The sequence below is a fragment of the Carassius carassius genome, chromosome 36 (assembly GCF_963082965.1).
Source record: "Carassius carassius chromosome 36, fCarCar2.1, whole genome shotgun sequence".
NCBI classification, from domain to species: domain Eukaryota; kingdom Metazoa; phylum Chordata; class Actinopteri; order Cypriniformes; family Cyprinidae; genus Carassius; species Carassius carassius.
In genome coordinates this window covers 16707362-16728254 of record NC_081790.1, presented here as the reverse complement: position 1 = coordinate 16728254, position 20893 = coordinate 16707362, and the positions used below count along the sequence as shown (strand labels likewise).

The 20893-nt window shown below is 36.9% G+C and overlaps 1 protein-coding gene across 2 annotated transcripts; it reads right to left on the bottom strand.

The window, feature by feature from the left end:
* Window positions 1-1159: 1159 nt before the first annotated feature.
* Window positions 1160-18904, bottom strand: zgc:100829 (uncharacterized protein LOC445149 homolog). Of its 2 annotated transcripts, none has more exons than XM_059526547.1 (9): window positions 18800-18904; window positions 17466-17729; window positions 16137-16459; window positions 12799-12946; window positions 11508-11613; window positions 10370-10411; window positions 10208-10249; window positions 6947-7178; window positions 1160-2387 (listed from the first exon to the last, which is right to left on the bottom strand). In XM_059526547.1, exons 3-9 carry the CDS (start codon window positions 16306-16308, stop codon window positions 2161-2163), a joined length of 969 nt encoding a protein of 322 aa, XP_059382530.1. In that variant the 5' UTR covers window positions 16309-16459; window positions 17466-17729; window positions 18800-18904; the 3' UTR covers window positions 1160-2160. The 2 variants fall into 2 exon arrangements, with proteins under 2 accessions (XP_059382530.1, XP_059382529.1); XM_059526546.1 differs by having other exon boundaries at window positions 17466-17782; window positions 18800-18896.
* Between the last annotated feature and the right edge of the window lie 1989 nt (window positions 18905-20893).

Sequence of the window (20893 nt, the reverse complement as noted above, 5' to 3'; positions counted from 1 at the left end):
TTTCTTCTTTTTCCTTCTTTTTCCTGGGCATTAGGAGATATATACAGGGAGAGAAAGACAGAAGCATCCTTCTCATCCTCCCTTCGCCACAGCTACAAAAACGACCCCTTTTTATTGCTTATCGGAGGGCCCTGTCGGCAGTAGCCAGGTTCTGCAGTAGGGGTGTGTGTGTGTGGGGTGGGGGGGTTTTGGTTGGGTTCGGTTTGCCAGGGGCCTCCCGCACTTGCCTGGAAACAACTCACCGATTTCTCTGTGCAAAGGAGAACAGGCGATGCTATTGTCACATCCACTGTTGCAGGACTGGGCACCAGCTTCCATTTGCCTGCATCTTTTGATTGGTTTGTGAGCTGGTGTGTGTGATCACACAGGGCCTTTGATGCATTTAAACATCTAGATGATGTCACACACTTAGAAAAAATAAATCTTGTGCAAATCACAGTAATGTCTACAAACAATTGTGCTTCAAATTTTGGGGAAAACTCTGGGGAGTAGCATTATTGTAATTAGGGGACATGTCCCCTCAAATTTTCGAATATAATCATATTTCAAGAGATTTGTTTTTGTATGGCAATGTGGAAAAACAGCTTAAAAAAAGTGCTTAAAACAAACACTTTAAAACTACAGGCAGATGCATTTGGCAGCCAGCAGAGTGAATGAAAGCTCAAATAGTAAGTCCAAGTGCACGTTTTAGTGATTACAATACAGTAGTGTCATGTATGCGTTTTAATGACATTCTTAAAATTTATTAGAAACATGAAGAGTTATTGTGTACTTTTATCTGACTTGATACCCTCACTTATTTTTACAACTCTCTCTCTGTTTTATTGTGATCAACAAGCAGGGGGCATCCAAGAGAAGAGCTCACTCTACAGCCAGACTACCAAAAGCAACTAAAAGGCTTTTGATACGTGCAGTATTTACAATTTATACAAATTGTTAGCCCGCCAGCTCTTTCATGCATGATTCACAGTAATTTATTGCCCAAAAACCATTATATATTCTGATTAGATGTGCAGTGAAGAGGATATGAAATGTTCTTGGCTGCATAACTTGACCTCAGACGACTCCAGTAAATGCTTGTCATAAGCACATGTTGAACATAAACACAGCCTGATGCTCGTCAAGCCACTGAGGATCAAATTGTAACCAGAAGCTGAAGGAGGTTTGATCATTTTATTACAGAGGCAATATCCCACACTTATCCTGAATGTGTGGACAGGACATTCAAGCCTTATACAGAGTAATTATATAAACTCTTCCAGATCACACTACGTAAAAAACAGAATTAAGTGCAAGCAAATGTGACCGTGAGAAAACAAAACACATAAAAGTGACTGTTGCCCTACTGACCTGATTACCAAAAATGGAAAATCTGAATACAATAAGACCATCAACCTCAAAGTAAAGGTATGACTATAAAGAAAACCAGTACTATACATACAAACCAACATATCAGCTATTTGGCACAGCAGGTCATTCCATGTAGTGCCAGTTCCAAAATGTAACCTCATCAGTGAATTTTCATATATTTTTAGTAAAGAGTAAATACGGTGTAAAATGTTTTGTGCAATTCAATCCAGCTAATTTCTATACATCTTAATTGGTATATAGAAATTGCAATTGACAGTAAATATGGGCATAATATTGGCCACCCTGCCCTCTAGATATTGCAAAAAAAAAAGTTTGATCACTAATACCTTGATACATGCTTCAGCCTTCATGATGCAAGGAAGCAAAATACATAAACCAGACTAATGGGATGTCTAACTTTGGTTTAGCATGATTTGGTTTTGTTTGGAGTTTACTTTCTCTTATAATGGTGATTAAGATTTCATGTGACCCTTTAAGACAGAAACGCACTTGTAAACACGCTTCTAAGTGCAGTTTATTGATACAGCCAGGTCAACAGTACTGCCGGAAGTTTAAACAATGTAGCAATATGAATGATGTTTCATTCCTTCTGAACAGTTTTACAAACCACTCATGCCATGTAAAATACAAAAATAAAGAAAAACATTAATATATATAAAAAAAAAAAAAAATGATGTCACTTTGGTAACAAAACATTCAAGTTCCTGAGAGAGGCTAAGCACCCACACCCATTGAATGTAGCCACTGAAGAAGACCCTTGGCTTGCGTCCCTTGGGGTTGGTCCCTTGTTTACCTGAGAGAGGGTGAGGGGCGGAGCCTTAAGTGGGTAGGCTTTTCCGGGATTGGAGGTTTGTTGCCACAGGGTGGCATTTGGGAGGGTGGAGACTCACTGGACACACTGAAGGTTTTCATGAGCTGAGCAACCCGTCCTCGTCCCAAACAGCTCTCCTCAACTACCTCAGACCCCACATCCACCGAAAACGCCTGTTTAGAGGCAGCGACCACTCGGAAATCAACTGCAAATGGAGAGAGAGAGTTCGATGAGACAAGGACTTATGACCTTCAAGGTCTGTTTTTAAAGGTGACAACTTCAAAACATTCTCACACTTTCTTCTGCCCTTTTCCCCTCACTTAATTTTTCACTTTTCTCTTAACACTCTCCTCTATCCTTTTTTTCCGTCGTCCCTTCTCAGTGTCTCTGGCTCTTTTTTCCTGGGCTGCAGACTGCCAGACCGGAGGTCGTCGGCGCAGGAAGTAGAGCAGGGACGCAGCTGGGTGTAGTTGGTGTGTGTGTTTGTGTACAGGGTTATGGATGCGTAAGAGTGTGCGTATGTGTGTGGTTATACTGAGTGTGTGTGTAATTGAGAGATGGAGGGATGGAAGATGAGGAGAGGAGGGCCGCAGGGATGGCGGCAGAGAGCAGACAGACGCTGCTCAGACACCAGAAGGCTTGAGGAGCTGCTTATTTTTAGCCACGTCCCCAGGGGACACAGATGTGTGAGTGCGTTCGCTCTTTCGAGCACTCTCACAAACACATATACCCCCTTCTTCTTTACACACACAAACTATGACACACATTTTACCCCCTCGCAAAGTATTTCTCCTCAAAACACACCCTCACACACCCTGGTCAAAGACACAAACACATGTGGCCGTGTCAGTGGAAATGTCCCAGTACTGAATCACAAGACATTACCCCTTAAAGCAGACACTAAACTGAATCATGTCTCATTTTAAGACCTTGGTTTTCGCTCTCTCTCTCATTAAAACTATTACTTGGGTAAATAGCATGAAAATAAGCATTAGACAAAATAAATAATGTAAAAAATAATGAAGATACAACAAATATTAATATTAATACATTTAAAACAATTATTTTAAAAGTACTAAGAAAAAATGGAAAATGTCTTAATTCAGCAATCTCTTAAGGGTACTTAAATAATTAATGAAAATAAATAGTAAAAGAAATAAAAGTATTCAAATAGGTTAAAAAAAGGTCCTTAATGTCTTCAAAATTATGATTTATAATTGTTTGTTATAACTAATTGTATAATTTTTTATTATAACTAATATATATATATATATATATATATATATATATATATATATATATATATATATATATATATATATATATATATATACATACTAAAAATATAGTTGGTATAGTATATATTATACTACATTGTTATTACTTTTAATTATTATTATCATTATTATTATTATTATTATTATTATTATTATTATTATTGTACATATTTTTTCCATTAGATTTTTATTATTTTATATTTTTGTTACATTATTTATTTGTATTTCTTCATTAATTTAAAGAGTTTTTAGGACCATTACGACTTTTAACATTATTATGCATGTTTCAATAACAACAACAACAATAATAATAATAATAATAATAATAATAATAGTATAACATATGCAAATAAATTCTTGATGGTCCAGAAAATTCTTAAAAGATATAATAATAATAATAATAATAATATATTATCTAGATAACAATTAAATATAATGTTGAAAACCTTTTCAATTTATAAAGCAAAAAGTTGGGAAAAAATAAAATAATATTATACACACACACGTACATATATATATACATACACACACACACACACACACATATATATCTCACACACACAAAATTTGTTTTTCTTTTGTGGGTGAAATATGACATGCATGTGTTTGATGCATTTCATGACATACACTTATATATAAGTCACATGTTTCTCAAGTCCTGCCCCCCCCCCCCCCCCCCCCCATCGCTCACCCTCCCTCACCGTGGCCCCTGACCTGTGGTTCCTGTGTTAATGTCCTCTCGCCGCACTGCGTGGGCCTGCCACTGATTGTCTCACTGTGTTGTGTGGTCGCCACGGAAACCCTGGATAGGCTCCAGCGACTGAGGCGGACACACATGCATGCGCAGCGCTCTTACACACACACACACACACACACACACACACAGAGTCACACTCATGATCTAAAGCTGTTTGTTCCACCGCATTTTCCACGCCCCACTAGTAGTCCGTTCCGTGTCCTACAAACACACGCATGCGTGTGTGTTTGCGTGCCTGTCCGTGACTCTGTCCACACACACACACGCTCCCCACTGTTAGCTGACACCAGTGTAACGACTATGCTCTCTCCCTTGTCGCTCGGTGGTGATTGCTGTTTTCCATCCTTCCATAACCTCTTCGAACCCGAGACGCTTTCACAGAGCTGTCACATCCAAAAAAAAAACAAAAAAAAAAAACCTGAAACCAAACTCTGTCCAGGCCGGACAAAACTGTCCCCGCTGGCCTCCCCGTGCAATCACTTGTGACAAAGCCTGTAAGCATCTCATCGCAACGAAAACCACTCTCTGTTTGCCCTGTCAATAACTGCGTGCATGTCTGTGAAAGCGAGAACGCATTCAATGGGACGTTTCCAATTTCACAGTCATCTCATGCAGACAGAACAGATGAGCTGCTAAAAAGCACGCTATCTCTTTAAATGCCCCCACCTCTGAGAACGAGAGGGGTGGGGGGGTTAGAAGTGGGGCAGAGGGCAGAATTCCGGAGCGGCACGTCTGTGCACTGAGCCCGGGGGTGTCACGGCTGCTAGGGGGAGGTGGGGAGGGGGGCCGAGTGGAGGCTGGGGGCCCTGTCACTTATCAGCTCCGGCCGAGCGTCGCCCAGGGCCAGAGTCGGGAAGCAGCGCTGGAATGTGTGTCCTTCCCTCTGAAGGTGAAGAGAAGGGACGCACACACACACACACACACACACACGTGCGTGCATGCAGAGACGAAGCGAGCAGCTGTGGGAAGCTGTTGCTTTTACACACATGCCAGGATGAACATACACACTATTCGCACACATTCCTGTGACTTACACGCTCTTGATCCCACCACAAAGTTAAACGCTCACACAGATGAATCATTCCCATGTAGTTATCAACACATTCTACAGAGTTTTATTTTTACCAGCACTTAATTACAACAATGTGTAGCCTAGATGATCTCTAGATCAAAAAGTGCTCGGTTTAACCTTACCTGGCCTGTTTAATGTGAGGGCTTTGAGAGAGTTTATAGGTTGCATTTGATGTGTGTTTCCAGCAGGGGGCATCGACAGAAACTGCAGAAGTGTAATTCCTAATAATACACACTGGATGGCGTAATTTGAGCTTTTTGAGTGAGTCATAACATCTGTTGAGGTGATTCACACCACCAGGATAGTGTTTAGAACAAATGGTCATTAAAAACCACCCTGGAGATGATCACGATATCATTTTTGAAACGAACTAGAATAGAAAGATATCAAACAAATGAGCTGCCAAAGAAATTAGCCATAATATTTTAATAAAACATTTGTTTCTGCCTTTAAACATCTTTATTCCTGTTGTTGCTTCCAGTAACACACCTTTTCAAAAAAAAAAATTAAAAATACGTTCCTATATTCCGAAATTTAATTTTTATTTGTAAAAGGGCGATCTTGTGAAAGCTGACCAGAAATGTCGGACTCCTGTTTAGCCCCAAAATAAGACAAAAAAACTATTTATACAAAAAATAAAAATAAAAATTTCCCTAGTATGAAAATAAACCTTTACGATTAGGCAATTAATTCCCTCCATTCCTCATTACTGTAACGAATCATCCTGACATTTCACTTGCACTGTTATTTTCCCATGATTCTCATTTCCTGTACTGTAAGGAAATGAAGACTACATTACAGTAAAACAAGAGTTATACTATTACAATATTAAAGCTTTTATGAGGCTATAGCACTATAATTTACACTAATACTCTATAATTTATCAAAAGTACATTTTATTTTGCATAAAAATAAGACCAAGTATGAAAATAAACCTTTAGAAGCACAATTCATTCCTTTTCATTCTGATTACTGCAATGAATCCTGACATTTCACACATACTATTCTTATTAGTTTCATAAGACTTATTTTTATTAAAACCCATAAAGGCTGTATAGCACATTAATATTCTTCTCATATATATATATATATATATATATATATATATATATATATATATATATATATATATTTTTTTTTTTTTTTTTTTTCTTATTACATTCATGAAAATATAAATCTTGTTTTGCATTATGGTAATGACAAAATATGCTTTATTGTCATCAAAACATCTTAATGGTCCTACAATAAGTTTTAAATTCTTTTAGCAAAATATAATATATTCACTGCGGTTTTATTTTGGGGTGAAATTTGACCTTGCCATTTTTTCTTTTTGACTGGTTCTGATGATAATCACTTAAATGCAATAACAGATTTGTATGGTCACTTATAAACCTCTCTCACAAAGTGCATTAAAATGAATTCAAATATCTTACTGTAAAAGTCATGGAAACCAGCGTAACAGTGCATGTGACGCCAATGTCAAAAAACCATTCATGCTCAGATTAGCAAAGGAAACATCAGCACAAATTTTCCCTGACTAAGGAAATTATACATTATCAAAAACACACACACATACACATTATATATATAAATATATATATCATATACACACCCACACACTGGGAGACTGGAAGGATTCATAAACAGCAGACTCTCACCTCTGTTGATCTGAGGTTTGGGGGTGTCTTGGGGACGGAGTCTGGAGGTGTCAGGCAGCTGATTGGTCGTCCTGTCCTCCGTGTCTATACAGCCAGGTCTACTGAGAGCCGAGGGTGTCAGGAGACAAGATCCCAAGTGGGCCCGATAGCAAATTGAGGACAAGAGTGCCGAGTCATCCTCTGAGTGTCCTGACTCAGCCTCCTCTTTGGACTCCTGAGGCTGATGGGATACCTGCCATAGAAACATATAAACCATTTATAATAGTAGTACAAGTTGGACTGTATGTCCAGCTCCGGTTTTAAACCAAGCACTGTTACTGTCCTGAAACCTCCCATAGAGGAAAGGGAGAAAAAACCCAGAGACGATATCTTGTTAATGTCTTGATTACTTCTTGTAGACTATACAAGATTAAATAGAGAGCAAATGGTAACTTTCTGCTAAAATCTCACTTCTCAGATTTGTCTCCTTAGAAACTGACCACAGCTATTTCACATGTCTCCTATAATGTTTAAAGAGATCTCGCAATGTTACACGATGTGAGCAGAGATTTGACTATCAAGTCATATATCAGATTCTTCCCAGACCAAATTAACAGGTGTATGATATTCACATCAAGTCAACAAGAATCGCATCGTCTTAAGGAATTTTGGCAGGAACATCCAAGACAAAGCTGATAATCCAGTGAGTTTTTCAGAGCTCCTGAACCCTAACAGTTTAAGCTCTGAACAATAACACTTTCTATTTTATATGTTTTATTTAAAAAAAATTAAATAGCCTAAATGAAAATACATTAGCCTAAATGAAAACTAAAATACAGAAAAAAAAAATTAAATAGCCCAAATTAGACTAAAATAAAATATTGTAGGCTAAAATAAAAATAAAGCATCTTAAAAATAAATTAGTTTACAATAAAATACAGTAGCCTAAAATAACCTAAAACAAATAATATATATATTAAATATATATATATATTACCCTAAATATAACACCAAAAAAATTTCCTAAAAAATATGAAGCCTAAATAAATGGCCTAAAACTAAATAAGATACAGTAGTCCAAAAAAAATAAAAGACCCTAAAATAAAGCAACTTAAAAAAATAAGTAAAAAAAATACAGAAAACAGCTTTAATTATATGTAACAATTATTTATATAAACACACAAGCCTAAAAAAAGAACAAAGAATAAAATAGCTTCAAATAAAATGTTATAGCCCAAAAATGACCTTAAATTAAACAGCCTAAAATAAATGAAATGGTCTTAAATTAAATTGTTCAACCAATAAAATAACCTAAAATAAATAGTAGCCTTATTAAAAGTTTATAATAAACAAAAGCATTGCTGAAAAAAAAATTAAAAGTAAAATAAAAATCGCTTATGAATGAAAAATAAAACAAAATATAAAATAAAACTACATCTGGAGCTGCCAAAGATAACAGATATTGCAAGCCTGGACTGTAAGAAGCACAGACTGTGTTTAATGTTTACACACACACACAAGATGGAAGAGAAACGTGTGATGTGCAAGGACTTGCCCTGCCCAGGGGCTTGTGGATATTAAGGGATATATCGGTGATGGAAAGAGAGAGAAATGGAAAAAAAGAGGGAAAGAGAGGTCCCTGCCCAAACCCCAGGGGACATTCCCACAATCCCATCCATCTGTGACTGACAGGCGCACCGTCTCGCCCGCTTTAATTCCCTGATCAACTTTATCAACCATCTGCTCTTGAAGAACTCAGGGACGCAAATCAGCCCCTGGGCTCTCTCAGGTCCTCCTGCAGAGCACACACAGCCTGCCTGTCCTCATGCTCTCTGACACACAGGCCACACACAGAGCAATGCTCCACACTCTCCTTCAGCATTTCAAACCAGCTACAATACGTTTTATATCTCTCAAACAATCGGGCTTACATATTTACATCATTTATTCCTCCGAGTGTGGAAATGATAGAAAAATTGGGAGGGACACTAATTATCCTGACATGTTCTGATTTGCTGCAGTTGTGTATGTTGTGTTCAGCTGTTGTGGGGTCAAGAGTCTGAGACAGGTGTGATCGGAGTGACAGCTGACGGTAAAAGGATCTCAAGATGAGAACACAAGGACAGCTGCTCTGACCTCCGGCCCCCCTCCACCCGGAAGAGTGCCAGAAGAGACCACCAACATTCCTTTCACAGACACTATGTTTACACTGCAAGCAGATGAATTACAATGTGTTGGTGTCGGTGTAGACGAGACAGAGTCGGATATATGCTGACCCATTTAGATTTACAATATTAACCATTGTTTTTTTGTTTTTTTAAATATTTTTAAACATCACAAAATTACATTATTGTTATCCTCATTAATCTAAAATTCTATTAAACTAAATTAAATGAGTATATTTAGGTTTCCTAATATAAGTGCATTAGTGCAGAATGATTATTTCTTACATATTTAAAATAAACATCTAAAATTTGAAATAGTCTTGGTATTTCCAAAAAAAAAAAAAAAAAAAAAGGCAGACAGAAAGGATAGAGAATTCATAATAATCTGATCCGCTCTGTGTTAAATGGCACTAACGTCAATGAACAGAGGTTGTTAGATGGTGGGACTTTCCAGCGGCCTGTGGAGTAAAAAAGATCTCTGTGGTCATATAGCATATCACATCAGTCCGACGGGGTTGTGATTGTGAAAAATGACTTGGAACTTAGTTTCAATTTCCTGTACCAAAAACTTCTATACCTGCTTCAATCCAAAAAAAAAAAATTGATTTTGGTAACATTATATTACACAAGTTTCATGCATTATAAATGTAACAATATGTGCATTATATTGAATATTTATATTTAATTATATTTATAACTGAAACGTCTTTGTGCAACAGAGCTATTTATTTTATGAAATACTTTAAGGTGGTAAAAACAATTCTACAAGTTTAAATTGGTAAATTCATATAAACAATAATTTATAATAACAATGTAATGTATAATGTACAATAATTATAATTAATTGTAAGGTGATAAAAATAAGAGATAAAGAGAGAGATACATCAGATGCAAAACTTCTCTTAAAAAGTCTTTTAATTTTTTTTTTTTTATCAAGCTCCTATGTTTAGGTTCAGTTATTTCACTTTAATGGCAATGGAAAGGTTCTTAGTCAGTTATTGGAACACCTTATTTTCAAAAATGTCCAATGTTATTTTCATCACAGATATATCTATAAAGAAAGGTATGAAAACGGCTCTATTAAATTATACTTGTTCTAATACATCATGGTACTTACATTTCCTAAAGGTGCTGATGGCTTTTCTTCATTTACCGGCATCTGCAGAATATTATGAGAAGACATTTACAAAATAGACTGCACTCATTTTAAACTATTGTGTTGTGACGAAACATCTCACTCTTTGTTGAACATCATATCTACTGCAATATCAAAACACACCTGCGGAGGAGCCAGAGTCCTTAACTCTTTGTCACTGTTGTCCTGTGAAAACAAAAAGACTTCAGCAAAACTCTTTCACACTCCTATATATCCTTTTATTATAACAAAAGCGGATTGCAATAATCATATTGTCCCATCTACTATATAAACGGATAAAAATCTGAAGGTGTTTTTTTTTTGTGACTCTTGTGCGGCTCTTCACTAATTGGCAACCATGAGCCACATGTGCCGATGTACAGGGACAGATGTTTGTGTTCAGCAAGTAGAGGATCATAGCGTGGTGAAACTGGCCAGCACATCTCCTCCCAGGAGTGCGTTTGCTGCACACGATGTTGCCATGGAAACCCTAGTGCTAACCCCCAACCCACCCACCTTTGCATAACAGGAAGAGAAGGTGGTGAGATCTCCACATATAGAGTGAAAAAGAGATTTCAGAGATCCTGACCAAACTACAGCAAATCTCACACGCATTAATTAAAAGATGACATCACAGCACTTGTGTCCCAGCCTACAAGAAATTCTGTTGATCAAGTCCACTGATTTCTATGGCATTGTGACGGGTGGCCCCGCCCACTCTGCAATCTCATTGGTTTGAAATCCTGCTTTTCATAACAGTGCATTGGATATCAAGTCAAACACGTTTTCATCACCTCACACTGCTTCAGATTGCTTTTCACATGGTCGGAAAGCTGTCGCATCATTCCTGTTAAGGAAACGGTATTACCGAAACCATAGATGCCAACTGGCCACACACAGACAAACATATGGATACATGAGCAGAGATGAACCCATAAAGAGCTGTGCAATGAAAGAGTTGTTGTGCCTGATGGAGAGGTGGGTGGATGTGGGAGGGTTTTTTTTGTTGTTGTTGAAAGGATGAAAAGGAATAATGGAGGAGAAGGGAATGAAAAAAGGAGGAAAGGGGAAAGGAAGGCACAAAAAGAGGGAGAGATGGGAGGTTGTGATTTATTTGGCTGTTGAACGATGACTCTCCCTGTGGAGAAAGTCCATCTCGCTGCCCCTCGGCGGTGTCCGAGATTAATGGCGGCAACAGGAAGGTCACCTACACACACAGCCGCGTGAATACACAGCGGTACCAATTTGAGAGTTGAGCAAATGTGGAAGTAAACAAACACACCTTAAAGTTGAGCTGAACTCCTGGATGTGCTTTAGGAGGAAGGTTTTCTCGCCCTGATCGTACAGGTTCTGCTGATGTTCGGTTTAGCAAGTTGCTGGACTGGTTGCTGAAATACATGACAAGACATGTGAAAACACAACACACAAATATACGCCCTTCACAGTCAAACAAGGTTTCTTCATGACAGAATTTATTTCAGGCATTCATTACCGATGTGCTCATTAGTTCTATTCTGATACGTTTACACACCCTTTGCACAGGAGAAACAAGTGAAATTAAAACATAAAAATGGTTACCGTATTTTTCAGACTATAAGTCGCACCTAAGTATAGTTGCATCAGTCCAAAAATACGTCATGACAAGGAAAAAAACATTTATAGTCGCACTGGCGCCGCGAGAAGGGCGCTCTATGCTGCTCAGTGGTAGACTACAGGAGCACTGAGCAGCATAGAGCGCCCTGTCGCAGCGCCAGTGCGACTATAAATGTCTGTAGACAGTAATGTTTTCTCTTGGTTCATTTCTCTTGGTTCATGTCAAATTAATTTTGATAAATAAGTCGCACCTGACTATAAGTCGCAGGACCAGCCAAACTATGAAAAAAAGTGCGACTTATAGTCCGGAAAATACGGTAAATTACATGCATTTATTTACAATACCCGGTCAGGAAAATTTTATATGCTAATATATATATATATATATATATATATATATATACACACACACACACACACACACACACACACACACACACACACACACACACTTCAGGAGGGATGAATTAAATTAAAAAAAGTGACAAAGACATATAAAGTTGCAAAATATTTCAGTTATAATTAACACTGTTCTTTTCAACTTTCTATCCAAAGTATCCTGAAAAAAGAAAGTTTCCATAATAATAAATAAAAAGTAAATAATTGTTTCCCAAATCAGCATATTATAATTAATTCTGAAGGATGGTGTCACAATGATGACTGAAAATTAAGGTTTGCTATCACAGGAATAAATTACCTTTAAATGTACCATTTTAAATAGTAAATATAAATTACTATTTTACTGATTACTGTACTTTTGATAAATAATTTTCCCCTCGGTGAGCATAAAAATACAATAATATCTTATTAATCCCAAACATCTGAACAGTAGTGTAACTTATATTTAAATTATACTGTATATTAGTAAACCCCTTTGAAAAAAATTAATGCAATTTTAATGATACCAAACCTCATGTTATAGGTGGTTTATAGCATGAAAAATAATTTGCTTTTATTCAGGAGTAGCAAAACATCCATACTGTGTATTATTAAGGACGCTGGTAGTTTTTCTCTCTCCAAACCCAGAATAGATGATCTTGGAGGATTTGAGCTCATCCATCTCTCCAATGACAATGACCTGTACGTCTCCATCTCGTCCCAGCAGCCAACTGACACTTTTGCTATTAGCTACAGAGAGAGAGAGAGAGAGAGAGAGAGAGAGAGAGAGAGAGAGAGAGAGGAAAATAATAAAACGCAGTCTTAGTGGTAAACCTCCTTGAAACACAATGAGACTAGATTAATAATTATTTACACATTTAAACATATCATACTTCAGAATTATTAGCATTTCATTACTGTTCTTATGAATGTACTCAACCATAACAAGATTAAATATGTTAAAAGGAAGAAATATTGAAAAACATAAGGCTGCTTATTGGATCAGTAAAGCTAAATGTTATTTCCTCACTTCACATTCCTTTAAGAGAAGCTAATTAACTACTTGCTAAGACTTTCCTTAAAATGGTGCAACCAAATAGAGAGTTATACAACATGAGATACAAATCTGAAAAATAAAGAAAGGTGACTCGTACTGTGTAAGAGATGGAGGAAAATGAAAACTCTCCCATGATGAACTGGTTCTTCTTGCAGGCCTTATGGCAAAACAAGAAGATTCCAGTTGAAAAGCCTGACTAAAACACTTGTGATCCCAGTCAAGACGAATCAAAATAATACAATAAAATGAGGCTCATCCACTGAATGCTTAAAAGAAATAAAATATTAAAAAAGAAAGTGCTGATTGGGACCAGCTCATTTAAGCCATAGAAAATATGGCCTTGGAATCTTCACTTTTTATCCATGTTGGGCCTTTAAGAGGTGATGACATCAAAACAGTAACTTCTAATAGAGAAAAAGTCTATGCAGCAGTTTACGGCTGAAACTTTTTTTTTTTTTTTTACTTAAAACCTGATACTTAACATGTGCTACTAGCCCTGGTCTCTCCTTTAACATACACTATCGTTTAGTTTGGGGTCGTTAAGATTTGTTAAATGTTTCTGAAAAAAGTTTCTTATGCTCACCGAAGCGACTTATATATGCTGATTTGCTGCTCAAGAATTATATTGTTAAATGTATTATGATTAATGTTGAAAGCAGTTGTGCTGCTTAATATTTTTTGTGGATTATGTTCAGAACTGATGAAAAAAAAAAAAAACTCTGCATATTACATCTTTACTGACACTTATTTAAATCAGTAAATCCTTGTTAAATAAAAAGTATGTAAATAAGCAGTGTAATATGCAAGACGTTAAAAACAAAGACAAAACAACCACATCATCTATTCAAAACTGTGTATAATTAAATCTACAATCCCATCATTTTCCCTTTTTTTTCCTCCTCAGTGTTTTGAGCGCCTGCGTTTCCTGTATACTTCCTGCTTAGTTGGCAGTTATCTGTATGAGGGAATGGAACTTGGCCTGGCTGATATTTCCTTTCTTGCTCTAAAAACTGGGTCAGTAACAGAAGTGTGTGTTTCCTGCTCACTCACTGCAAGGGTCAGAATGTCTCCAGAGACTCCCTTTATTGTGTTCTTTTATTATGGTATTGCACTTTTGTGTGACAGAACCTTGAATGACTTTTTGAAATTTTATCCACTTTGCTCACCATGGTCAACAGGACAGGGTTGCAAAGAAGCAGTCAAGATGTTGTATCAGTATGTCTTTGGGAAACCATTGACCTGCAAGAACCGCTGCTGTTGTCTCAAGGAGATACTGTTCTCCTCTGAGGTCTGAAACTCAGGGACCTGATAACAACTGCTTTGTTACTGATTAAAGATGACTTCCTCCTGGAGTTGGGCATGTCAGTCTAAATTATTGCATTGAACTTCCTTATAAACCCAAAGGGAATGCCTATACAGTGGCCCAAAACGGTTTCTGGAGATTAAAACTTTCATTGCATTGTAATATTTTTACTTCATTGACTAATCTAGTTTAAGATAATCTGCCCAAGTTCTGGCTCTTCCAGTAACAAAGCCGATATGCCAGATTCCATAAGACATCTGTACGTCTAACCAGTTTAAACAGGTGTAACTTCAGCTAAGCCACATAAAGTTTCATTTTTCTTTTCTTCTTTTGTTTCTTTTTTCGCAGCTCTCGGTCCCTTCTGCTGTTTTACAGATACCCTCTATCTCTCAGATGCATTCCTGTCATATCTCAGTGGTTTACTCCTCCCTCTTACTTAGCTGTCCTCCTCACGGAAGTCTCATATCTGTGATGTCTGTGAACTTCAGTGTTAAAAAGTTGTGAAATTAAGGGGAAAGACCCTCATGTTGGAAGTAGTTCTTGTTTATGGTGTTTCAGTGTCACACTTAACTAATATGACATTCTGTTAACGTTGGTCATGACAACGGTCTATTGACGCCTGGACACCTCCTTCTTAGTCAAAAGTCTGTAAGCTTGTCTGGTCTTGTTTCTTGTCAGTGACACAGATGTTCCCAGCGGCAGCCTCAATCACAGTAGCTCTCAAATGTAATTGCTCGTGTTTCAGAGCACTTTCTGTTCTTTAAACATCTGGGTCCACCTCTGTGAACCTATTCTGACATCACAAGATGTTTTTCAGTGAAGTCTACAGTAGTGGTAAACCGGCTGCTTTCAGCTCAGCTATTCAGTCCTGACTGAGTCATGTGCCACATAACGATTCTGACTATATTGAGTCATTTAAAGCCAGCAATAAAAAGCCAGAGTGGTTTTCTGTGGCTTACAGATGTGGGAATGGTAAACGCACTGATTAAAGATTAGCATTAGCATTTCTAATGTCCCACATTCAAACCTCAAGATGTTGTAGATCTTTAATCTAGACAGATCCTGATGAGTTGCATTATGACCATGTTGCAAAAAAACTAACTTCACATTTAAAAAGTCCTTTTAAAATGGGTCTAAAACGATGATCTGTTTAAATTTTGTTTTGTAACTTTATAAGGTTTTTGAATGACAAGGAGATGGGTAGATCAATCTAAATTCATAACTTTTTTTATGTGGAACAAAATGTCAATGCTGTTTTTCCCCATACAATAAAAAAAATGTGTTTAAAATTAAAAAAAAAAAAACAGGACGGAAAAAGGGAATATTAATAATGTTATTTATATTATTCAAATTATTAATTCACTACAATTGCAACTTAAAATACAACTAAAAACCAATTATAACTAATAATAATAATAATAATGATAAATTATTAATAAAATGGTCTCATCCAGAAGTAAATATACAGAGAAAATATTTTATCACTGTTTAGACCAAGTTTAAATTTAATACATAAAATGTTAACATTTATTCTACTGTATTAAAAGATTTAAATGGTGTGATATAAACCCAGTGCCCACCTGTTTTTGGTTTGGGTTTGAGCGGTTCCCTCTCCAGCTTCTCCTCTCGCTCCTTCCAGCGTCGCACCTGCTCCTCGCGCATCTTCAGGAAGAGCGTCTTCTTCTGCTCGTCGTTCAGAGCGTCCAGCACATCAGGGTCGATGTACATATCGTTCAAGATCTGCTGCAGCATGGCCGTGTGTGTGGTTCACCCGATTATATCCGGAGATTCAGCAACAGTCCTTCAGGATGAGGATGATGGTGGTTAAGACGATGAAGCCCAGCTCGGTCCGTTCACCACACACAAGCTCTCATCACTAATTAGCAGCCATAAACTGGACACGCTGGCAGAAGAAATAACAGATTACAACATCTGGAAGCAATCTGATCTCTTTAATGGTTTGTTTGCCCTTTCTCTTCCTGTGCAGCTTCAGACATTTTGTGTGTCATGTGAAACGAGAAGTCAAAAAATCTTTATTTGTTAATAAGCTTAAAACTGCTTTAGGGTTTTCAATCTGGGTGCATCAGAATTTTTTAAAGACCATTTATTTACAAAAATAAGCTTTTTTTAGGGTTGTCATATGTGACCATGGACTACAAAACCAGTCATAAGGGAAAACATGAATTTTTGTACATTTGAGATTTATACATCATCTGAAAGCGGAATAATTAAGATTTCATTGATATATGGTTTGTTAGGATCTGACAATATTTGGCTGAGATACAATTATTTGAAAATCTGGAATCTGAGGGTTATGTATGCATGTATATACACATACACACACACACACACACACACACACACACACAGAAAAAGTAACACTGAGAACTTAAGAACTTAAGAATATTTTAAATGCTTTAGTATAATTACATTATACAATGCTATTCTTTATAATACCTCACTTTCCCCCCCTCACAGAGTATAAACAAGTTAAGAAACCTCTCCTAAAGAGTTTATTTTTACTCAAACACATGGTCTCCCAGCTCTTTTTAGGCCTGACTGAGGGGATTCCTCAGTCATCAGCAGATCCCCCTCCTTTCACAAAACACTTCTGCTCTATTTTAAAATTCTTATTTTGGCCACAACTGAGCTTGCATGCTTTGACCTCTTTAGGAGAAACGGCGGGCGTCCACAACTAAAAAAGCCTGAGATCACATCATACTCAAAAAAGTACCGTAAAAGCAGCAACTGACGGAGACAAAAAAAAAACAAAAACAAAAAAAAGTGGATGGATGTCTGCCTGCCTGCCTACACATTTAACAAATTGCAGTTAACATCTAGATACGGTAGCAAACAGAAAGTAAGTTGGAAAGAAGATAAACAGCCTTTGTGAAGGAAAATGTACTCACAGCTGTGTGCGGACGCTCCACGGCAGACTTTTAAGAGTGAGAGCTTGTGTGTCCTTCTTGCCTTTGTGTATGACTTAGCTGGTGACATCACAACATTCCATAGACTCTCTCTCTCTCTCTTCTTTTGCTCTGTCCAACAAACGTATATTACACACTATCCCTTGCCTTCACACAAACACACACTTCCTTTCTGTTCTTCTAACTCTCTCGGGCTGGAGGGAAACTCAGGAAGCAGACCTCAGCTGTTGGCACTGCGGCAGCATCCTGTTTAACAGAGACAGAAGCGGGGAGAGTTTGGGAGAGAGGAGGAGGGGCGGCTGAAGGAGAAGAAGAAAATGACACAGAACTTCATCACTCAAGCAAAGGAATTTACCGAAACACACTTAAGAGCAAGAGTCGATCTTGACATTACTCAGCGCATTTTCAGTGCCAAAAATAAAACACAACTGCACGTTATGTGGCAAGTAATAAGACACTTCATCTCAAACCGAGATTCTCCCGATGATTCCATATAACATTAGCAAAATTCCCCTTTGCCATTTTCTTATAAATCTTTATTTACTGTAAATTAACAGAGGAAGTGCACCGACTTAAAAGCTAAAAGACTTTGTTAAAACACCCTTCAAGTTTATATATATATATATAAAGACACCAACAACAGTTTTCAAACACGCATTGCTTTAATATAATCTCCAACCAGAGGGCGCACAAGTGCAAGAAACGGTCTTTTTTTTTTAAAATTACAAATCGTTTTAGTGTTTCAACGAGTGCAGAATTAATAAATAAATGATTATTTGTTTTGACCGCACAGATTTCCAGTCATATTTGACATGCATCCAGACATCCTCTGGAATCCAGCTTCACTGGTTTTTAATCGTGTTCTTCTCCTTCTTTAGTTCTTATTGGATACATTGCAGATGACGTTTTTTTAATTTGCATATGCGTACTGAAATCAAAAGATTAGTATTCTTGCGGAGAATCTGTATATGGAAAGGTAGGCTGCATTTGCTTCGTTACGGTTTAAATACAGAAATACAGAAAGTTTAACCAACAGCGCCATCTACTGGTTTTCGAAAACCAGTCTGTTATGAATGGACCTGAAAACATTGATTTAAAAGGGATCGTTCACTAAAAAGAGAATATATATATTTTTTTATCAATTTACTCGCCCTCATATTGTTCTAAATTGTTCTATGACTTAGCCTACGTCTGTGGAACAGAAGCTGAAATTCTTAAGAATCGTTACACAGCACTTTTTAAAACAAGAACATGTGTCAATCTAAATAAGTCATTCAAAGCATTTGCTTAACACCACAAAAATATTTTCTACTTACATTTTCCCACTACTGAAGTGCATAGTTTAATTAGCAATCATATTCAGATCCAAGAACACCTTGATGTGCCGCATCAACACTTGCGCTCTCTCTCTCTCTCTCTCTAATCTGATTATGGTATATGGGATGGAGAATAACATTAGAGATGCAACATTCAGGAAACAAACAAACAAACAATATATTTAAAGGGATAGTCCACCACCACACATTCAAATTCTATCAGCAAAAAGTTGCTGATCCCCATTCACTTCCACAGTTGTTACCATTACGTCATTAGTGATTGCTGTTTCCCGATGTTCTCTGAAATGGACACAATCTTAAATAACATTTCAAAACTACCACACTTGTGTCAGCGTAGACAAACGTTTTGGCCTTTTATTTTCAAGCTCAATCACATGTCCTTTTGCTCTCAGCAAGGGTCAAGCCACAGAATCAAATCAAGTCTTTCATGCTGAATGGAAATAAAGTGATCTGAAACTTGGAATCCATTAGTATAGTAAAGGACTGTTTTATTTTCATGAGCAAATTACTTATATCAGAAGAATAACTAAATTAATATTGAATAGCTAAAACATACTAACTATGGGTCGTGTTATGCATGCCTGGTTATTTCTTTACAGATATAACGAATAAATAACATTACTCATCTAGTGCTTTGGATAATGTTTGGATAACTTTTGGTCAAATAATAGCCTATTATAAACAACTATTCAGGCACGAGATGGCGCACCTCTCAACAGAGCAGATGAACAAAACTGAAGGACCGTCAAAGTGACTTTATTAGATGCCTAAAAGAGACATTCAAGCAGTGCATTCAAACATTCACCCCATCCAGCTTGGCAACTAGTTCAGACTTAAGACACTAAAGACTTGAACCACAGACACTATGTCTGCTATGTCACATAAGTACAGATGTTCAGAAAGGAGGCACATATGCATAGCTGTAGATTTTTCAAAGAGTTAACATATAGGGCTACTGTTTACAGTAGTTTTCACAGAATTGGTGTGTAGGCGATATAGGCCTACAACAAATGTAAGAGACTGATCAGAGACTACAGCTTGACTCAATACGGATGAGCAACTGACTGATAGCTGAACCAAACTAAAGCAGACAAGGTTTGTGCTCAGGACAGATAACCCAAAACTGGCTTCTTGATGAAAGCCCCACACCCACCAGCACTTTAGCACAGAACAAGGTCACTACTGAGGCGCTTATAGCGCTAAACATCTGGACACTTTGGAATGAATGAAAACAACAATAAAAAGAGACAGAACTTCAAATGTCAGTTTTCGGTCTTACTTTAGTATCATCCATACTACTATAGTATTTATTCATATTATAAATTCTTATTTTTACATTTTCAGATTTTAAATTTTAGTGATACTATTGTGCTTTTTCTTTATATTTGATTTTTTCCATTTAGCTTTATTTGAGTTGTAGTTTTAATATTTTAGCTTTATTATTTATGTTGTCAGTGCAACATTTTTAATTTTGTAATAAAAAATAAATTAATTAATTGAAAGGTTAAGCTTGTCTACTGATTAGATTTTATTTAAACTTCATTTCAATTGTTCAACATGATTTAGTTATAAATGACAACATCTATTCTAGGCCGACTATTCAGTCATGGCCAAAAGCTTTGGAAGTGACATCAATTTTGTGTTTTGCAAAGTCTGCTGCTTCAGTATTTGTAGATTATTTTCCCACATGATTCTATGGTATACTGAAAAACTGTGATAAGAATATCATAAGTTTTAAAGGCTTTATCCAATCTTGCCTTATTATTTCTCAGAGTTGATCACAATTTGTGGGCTTCTGCTAATCATCTCACCTTTTAAGGACTGACCACAGGTTTTCTATGGGATTGAGATCCAGGGGAGTTGCCTAGCCATGGATCCAAAATAACATTTTATGATCTTAGAGCCACTTCTGTATCACTCTTCCTTAGTGACATGTGGCTCCATCATGCTGGAAAGTGCACGGATTGCCAAATTGCTCATGGATCGTTGGAAGAAGTTGCTCTTGCAGGACGTTTTGATACCATTTTTTATTCATGGCAGTGTTTTTGGGCAGAATTATGAGAGCGCCCACTC